Below are 7,500 nucleotides of genomic sequence, written 5' to 3' on the forward strand. Positions count from 1 at the left end.
AGAGAGAGAGAGAGAGAGAGAGAGAGAGAGAGAGAGAGAGAGAGAGAGAGAGAGAGAGAGGGAGAGAGAGTGAGTGAATGAGTGAATGAGTGAATGAGTGAATGAGTGAATGAGTGAATGAGTGAATGAGTGAATGAGTGAATGAGTGAATGAGTGAATGAGTGAATGAGTGATTGAGTGGGTGAGTGAGTGAGTGAGTGAGTGAGTGAGTGAGTGAGTGAGTGAGTGAGTGAGTGAGTGAGTGAGAGAGAGAGTTCCGTCTGAAATGCTTTATTGCAGGTTTCGACTTCAGGTTTTGCGTTTGTTTGCAAGATGGAGATGCGGTGGTCTGTGGTTTTATCATTGCATAGAGAGGAATAGGTAAGGTTCATGTTTATATTTTATTTTTATTATTATTTTTTTTATTATTATTATTATTATTTTTTTTTTTTTTTTTTTTTTTTTTTTTGGGGGGGGGGGTGTTTGTGGGCCGTTCATTAGTGTGGATTTCATTTTTTTTTTTTCATTAGTGTATTTTTCTTCTTTTATTGTGGTTGATAATTAGTGTAGTCGATTCTCTTTCTTCCTCTTCCGTTTAATTGATGGTTATGAGAGGTTAAGAGTCGATTTGATTACTTCGTTATGGTTGATCGATTAATTATTATTTTCATTTCGTTTAATGACGGTTGTTGTTAGCTTAAACCATCGATTTTTCTTATTTTTCCCCTCTTTTAGATTTTTAATAACTTTTTTTCCTTTCCTTCATTCTCGTTGTCAGTTAATTATTGTTTTTTTAATTATTTAGATCTTTGTTTGCTGTCCTTCCTAAGGAGGGTTTATGATCGTTGATTCTTTCTTTTCCGCATTTTTCGATATGGTTGTAAATTTCTTGGTCTTTCGCATTTCTCCGCCGCCTTGAATGCATTTCAATAGTGTCCTTGCTTCGTCTGGGCGCATGTGGCGTTTTTATGCCTTAGGAATCGTTTTTTACGAATCTTATGCAGGTTTTTTTTTTTTCTTCTTCTGTGCCATGTGGCAAATTCTCTTTATATATCAGAGCCATGTCTGCTCTTTATAGCTTGCTGTTTATTTTCTAACACACACACACGCACACACACACACATGCACACACACACACACACACACACACACACACACACACACACACACACACACACACACACACACACACACACACACACACACACACACACACACACACACACACACACACACACACACACACACACACACACACACACACACACACGCTGATCAGCAAAGTTTGGGAAAATCAAACGTAGATGCGATAGTGAGCGAGTCCATCGTAGATATGACGTTGAGTCGAGCAACACCAGCAGTGCTTACCTAAACCACTACGGCGATGTTGTTGGCAGCAGGGCAGTGGTTTCTGCAGGAGGCGTTTATCAGTGCAGCTGAGAGTTCACGACAGATGTAGAATATCTCTGGCGGAAGTTAGGTGGAACTGCGAGCAAAGAAAAAAACTTAAGGGCCTTTACGTAGCTTAATTTATAGCTCCTGACCACATCTTAAATTATAATTTGTTTGGGATGTCACGGCTGATCGGCCCCCTGATCATTCCGTTTGATGATGAGGATACGCACACACACACACACACACACACACACACACACACACACACACACACACACACACACACACACACACACACACACACACACACACACACACACACACAGACGTGCGCGTGCGCGCGTGTATATATACATGTGTGTTATTTGTGTACGTTTCTGTGTATGATTGTGTTTGTGTATGCGATCGTCTTAATGTGTACATGTGTGTCCTTTAGTGTTTGTATGTGCGTGATCATGTTTGTGTGCACGCTTATTTGTAAATATGTAAATGTGCGCGCGCGTGTGTGTGTATGAAAATATGTTTGTGTATGAATGTGTGGGGAAAATGTTTATGTATGAGTACGTGTGCGCGTCGCAGTTTTTGTATGGCCGTGAATCTGAATGCATTTATATATGTGTACATAAACTATAACTTCCCATTCTTAATTCTGTTTACCGAAGCCACCGGCAGCCAAAGAGCCAAATTCTGGAGTGAAAGTTATTGCCAGAGCGGCCGATTCGGGCTTCAATATAGATGCAGAATTATTCACCAAGGGGCCAGCGACGTCGACCTGTCTGGCGCGCAGCGTGCCCTCGAGACTTGGCCTGAAATTGGTATCTTGGAGGAGACAAAGCGATCGGGCGAAGACAAGTGTAAACTTCAACTTTGTCGAGCAATCAGGCGGGAGGTGTCAGTGAAACAGGGCGGCGGGACTGCGTAGAGTTTCGCGTCTGATTATAATGGAAGTAGATCTCGTAACAATGCAAGAGTGGTTTGGTAATGGAATGTTCTGACAGGGTGCGGCGACGTTTGGCGGGATTTGTATCGCTCTGGGGAATTCTGGGATCTGATTTTGTCTTTAAATAGATATCAAATGTTTTTTTTTATTTTTTATCCACACATGCATGACTCGCCGAATTTGTTTCCTAATCCATTCACTTTCATTCACTTCTTTCATTTACTTCTTTCATTCATCACGTTTTTCCACCTTCCCTAACGGCGTACCCATTTGTGATTATTATGGGAGAGGGAGAACGAGAGAACATAAATTACAAGAGAAAAAGAAAAGAGGAGAGAAGAGAAAAAAAGAGAAGAGAAGAGAAGAGAAGAGAAGAGAAGAGAAGAGAAGAGAAGAGAAGAGAAGAGAAGAGAAGAGAAGAGAAGAGAAGAGAAGAGAAGAGAAGATAAGAGAAGAGAAATGAAGAGAAGAGAAGAGAAGAGAAGAGAAAAGAAGCGAATATAAGATAAGAGAAGGAAGGAGAAGAAACTTGAGAGATAGATAGATAGGTAGATAGAAAGATAGCTCATTAGATAAGTTGAAAGATAGATAGACAGATAGATAGTTAGAAGATAATAGATAAAACAGAGAGGCAGACACACAGACATAGATAAAACCGAGAGGCAGACACACAGACATAGATATACGTTGAAAGATATACAGTTAAATAGATAGACATGACAGAAAGATAGTAAGATCGATATATATATATATATATATATATATATAGATAGATAGATAGATAGATAGATAGATAGATAGATAGATAGATAGATAGATAGATAGATAGATAGATAGATAGATGGATAGATAGGTAGAGATGAAGGGGGAAGGGGAGAAAGATAGACAAAAGAAAATCCAAAAGCTAGTGCCACAGGATGCCAGAGGGAATTCAGAGAGGCACTGCGAGTAGAGCGTGAATCCTTCCTACCCTTAGGGACGCGTAGGTAATTAATCCAAGGGTGCCAAGGGGACTATTCAAGGGTTATGACTGCCTGTCCATTTCCTTGCTGGGATTTTTTCTCTTATTGCATCCAAGGGAAAATACATACCTAATATATCCTGGAATGGGATTCAGTCACCACTGTGTTATATTTTCGTGAAGGATATTTCATTAATTCGTTTTATTTGATACGTTATTGTGCAGTGAGTTACTTATGATGATGATAATGTTATATGATTATGGAAGTGCCAGCACAAATAAAACGAGGGGTAGAAATCGAATAAAAACGGTAATTAAACATTAGTGAAAAGTACGATGTAAACACACACACACACACACACACACACACACACACACACATACACACACACACACACACACACACACACACACACACACACACACACACACACACACACACACACACACACACACACACACACACACACACACAAACACACACACACAGGGTGATATTGAAAAAAAAGGCATAAAAGGGTTGTTAATAAAGAAAAAAATCTCGAAATATGAAACACTCTTTCTGTTCCACTGTTTATGAAATTATCTCTGTGGATAGGTAAATTAACGAATCTATATCAACATATAAACGAACAGTTAAGCAAATTGAATGAATAGAAAAATATCGTAAATTAATATGTAAGTAAATAACTTGATTGATAAATAAAGAAATGAGTCACTAAATAATTAAACCCATGGGAGAAATAGAATAATTAAAAAAAAAAAAAAAAACAGACATCCGTGAACGAATGGATGATCAGATAAATCAATCAGAAAATAGGTAAATAAGTTGATAAATAAGAAAGATGAAAGCAAATCAAAGCTAAAAGGGGAAAAAAAAGAATTACTTCGTTTTAGCAAGAGGCCATTTTAAGCATCTAGGAAAATGTGTGAGAAAATGGGGAGGTTGCATGACGCTCTGCATTGCAGATACGTTTTCTGACCTACTGGACATAGCCGGGCTGCATAATGGACCTACATGGCAGCCTGCATGGCGGATATGCGCGGCGATCATGCGAGATGATTGGAGAGAGTGAGGGAGGCAGATCTGCTCCGGCGGATTTCGGGAAATAGGCAAAGTACGTGTACATGTGTATGCATACACACACACACACACACACACACACACACACACACACACACACACACACACACACACACACACACACACACACACACACACACATATATATAAATATATAAATATAAACATATGTGTGTATGTGTGTACGTGTTTGATTGTTTCTCTCTATTTTTGTAAATATATATGTATATATATATATATATATATATATATATATATATATATATATATATATATATATATATATATATATATACATATGGAGAGAGAGAGAGAGAGAGAGAGAGAGAGAGAGAGAGAGAGAGAGAGAGAGAGAGAGAGAGAGAGAGAGAGAGAGAGAGAGAGAGCGAAAATGATGATTCCTTTTTTCCCTCTATTTTGTGACAGCGCATGGTCTTCATAACAAAAAATATTCTTATCATCAAATTTCCGGCCCCCTAATGCCACGGGGACTCCCTCCTCCAGTCAAGTAAATTTCCCTGTCTCTCTCCCGCAGTGACAAGTTGACGCTGACATACGAAGGCACGAAGGCCCCGTAGAGTTTTAGTTCAGCTGCGCATATTAAATCATCCTACATTTTTTAATCTAAGAGAAGAATGGTGCTTATAAATCGAACATAAAGGCTTATATTAAAGTCCTATATTCTCAGCGTACATCATAAACATTTTCATATCTTGAAGCACATTCTCGTCTCGAATCTCAGCTGACCGTGAAATAATACGCAACCAGCTCAGCATTCCTCCGACTCAAAGAAAACGAGATTTCGGTCGCCGCTTCCCAGGCGTACATCTCAATCATGCGACATTAATGCCGCATGCGCCGGCATTTAACTTCCCTCTAATAAGACACTCGGATTGTGATTTAGTGCCATAATTTGATGTGATAACGCGAGGTGAATGCCAGGCTCCTGCATTCGAGGCGCTGAACCCGCTCGTAAGTTTAACTGTGAAGTGAATCTGGATGGGGACGGGGGCGCATGGTCAGGGGGAGGGGGAGGGGGTCCATGGCATGCCCAGGAGTAGGGGGGAGGGGGTCCATGGCATGCCCAGGGTGCCTCAGTAGTGCCACTGTGATGTATGATGTGTTCTGCGTGGTAGTGGGGTTTCTAAGTGCCACAGGACGAGGCCCGAGGTTTGTTAGTAACGCGACACTGGCATAACTAAGCTGTATCAACAGTGCCACAGGGCGTTCTTGGGGGTGCCTCGGTGGCTTCGAGGGATCAAGTCTATGATTATCCAAGCGGGTGATCTTGGGGGGGGGGGGGGGGGGGGGGCACTTTATTGATCTTAATGACGTCACGTCAAGAATGTACCTTGCCCCCACGAAATGATATATGTACCAACGTGCGCATATTTAAGCTATGTTTTTGAGGGGGAGAGTCGGGATCTAAGCAGTAAAAAGTGAGGGAACTGCTCGCAGAGACGTACGCGGCTCTGCTCTTCCCTCTGCACTCGGGTTATACAATGCACCACGTATTTCCTTAATGGGGGGGGGGGGGGGGTCGCAGTGGATTATCCCGCTATGAATTTGAATATTAATATCCCTTTCCTCCTCTTCGCAGAAGTGTCGACGCGAGCGCCCCAGGAGAGCAGGTGCTTCCCCGCGGTGCGCCCTCGCCGCCGGTGCTGGTGCGGCCGCGTCAGGATGCGAGTGAGCGGGCGTCGGCCTGTCGGCGGGCCAGGGCTCCGCGGCCCCCCCTAATGCCCCGCGAGGCTCGCATCAGCGCGTGAGCCAGCGCCATGGGAGAGAGCAGCGCCGACCTGATGGAGGGCACGCCCACGCCGCCCTCGTCGCCGCCGCCGCCGCCCGCGGGAGACAGGGCCCGCCGCGGCCCGGCCCGCCTGGCGGCCTTGCTGCGGGCCCGGCGCGTGCGGCTCATGCGGCAGGACCAGCAGCAGTGCAAACACAGGAACCTCTCGATGTCAGACTCGGAGTCAGTGAGCGGCTCCGTCAAGTGCCGGTGCGGATCCCACAAGAGCCTCTCGAGGAACAACTCGACGCAGAGCGCGCAGTCCGCGGCCACCACGCAGACGCTGGTGTCGTCCTCGACGTCGTCCAACAGAGGTCAGTGGTGCGCCGAGGCCGAGCTCTTTTGGGCGCCAGGGCGGCCTCGTCCTCGCCTCTCGGGGTCCTATCTATCTCTCTATCTATCTGTTCATGCCTCTTTCTACCTACATACCTCCTTTTTATTTATATGTGTCTGTGCATGTGTGCCGGTATCCCCTGAAGAACAATAATGCAGATTTCAAGAAACTATTCTGCTTGTGATATTCCTTCCTCGCCTAATATATGAAGTCATTACTCTGTGACTGCGGCTTGTTGTTCATTGCACCGACGATGAGCAATAAGAGGCTGCAAGGCGGGAGGCCATTCCTCGTTTGCTTAGTTCGTAAGGATCGAATAGAAAAGAGGCGGTAGTTTAGAGGGTTTTTTAGTTAATTTAGAGAGAAAGAGAGAGAGAGAGAGAGAGAGAGAGAGAGAGAGAGAGAGAGAGAGAGAGAGAGAGAGAGAGAGAGAGACAGAGACAGAGACAGAGACAGAGACAGAGACAGAGACAGAGACAGAGACAGAGACATAGACATAGACATAGACAGAGACAGAGACAGAGACAGAGACAGAGTGAGTGAGTGAGTGAGAGAGAGAGAGAGAGAGAGAGAGAGAGAGAGAGAGAGAGAGAGAGACAGAGACAGAGACAGAGACAGAGACAGAGACAGAGACAGAGACAGAGACAGAGACAGAGACAGAGACAGAGACAGAGACAGAGACAGAGACAGAGACAGAGACAGAGAAAGAGAGAAGGGGGGGGGGGGGGGGGGGGAGGTATGGAAACATGGAAAGCTTCATGGGGAGAGACACTTAAAATGAACACAATGAAATTCGAAGGCGACGAATTTGCTGTTAACACTGAACATACCACACGAAGCCAACGAGCAGGACAGAGAGAGGGGGTGGTAGAGCTGGGATAGAAAGGGAGGGCTGGAACGGGAGAGAGAGGAAGGGATGGAGAGGAGGAAGAGGGATGGGCGGAGAGAGAAAGTGGGGAGAGGAATAGAAAGAAATGAAATTGGCGAAGTGAGTGGGAGGATTATGAATGGAGAGAGG

General features: G+C 44.2%; 1 protein-coding gene across 3 annotated transcripts in view; it reads left to right on the forward strand.

Annotated features, from left to right (window-relative positions):
* The window catches only part of LOC125046999, a 443,317-nt gene that overhangs the window by 429,847 nt on the left and 5,970 nt on the right, over positions 1-7,500 (forward strand). For 2 of the 3 annotated variants that reach the window (XM_047645018.1, XM_047645027.1), the window contains exon 3: positions 5,960-6,806. In XM_047645018.1, the coding sequence (XP_047500974.1) occupies positions 6,138-6,635 (498 nt within the window). In that variant the 5' untranslated portion in view covers positions 5,960-6,137 and the 3' untranslated portion in view covers positions 6,636-6,806. Of the gene's footprint in view, positions 1-5,959; positions 6,807-7,500 lie in introns of those variants that run through there. The other variant, XM_047645035.1, reaches the window with a different exon arrangement.

The sequence above is a fragment of the Penaeus chinensis genome, chromosome 4 (assembly GCF_019202785.1).
Source record: "Penaeus chinensis breed Huanghai No. 1 chromosome 4, ASM1920278v2, whole genome shotgun sequence".
In the NCBI taxonomy this organism is placed as follows: Eukaryota; Metazoa; Arthropoda; class Malacostraca; order Decapoda; family Penaeidae; genus Penaeus; species Penaeus chinensis.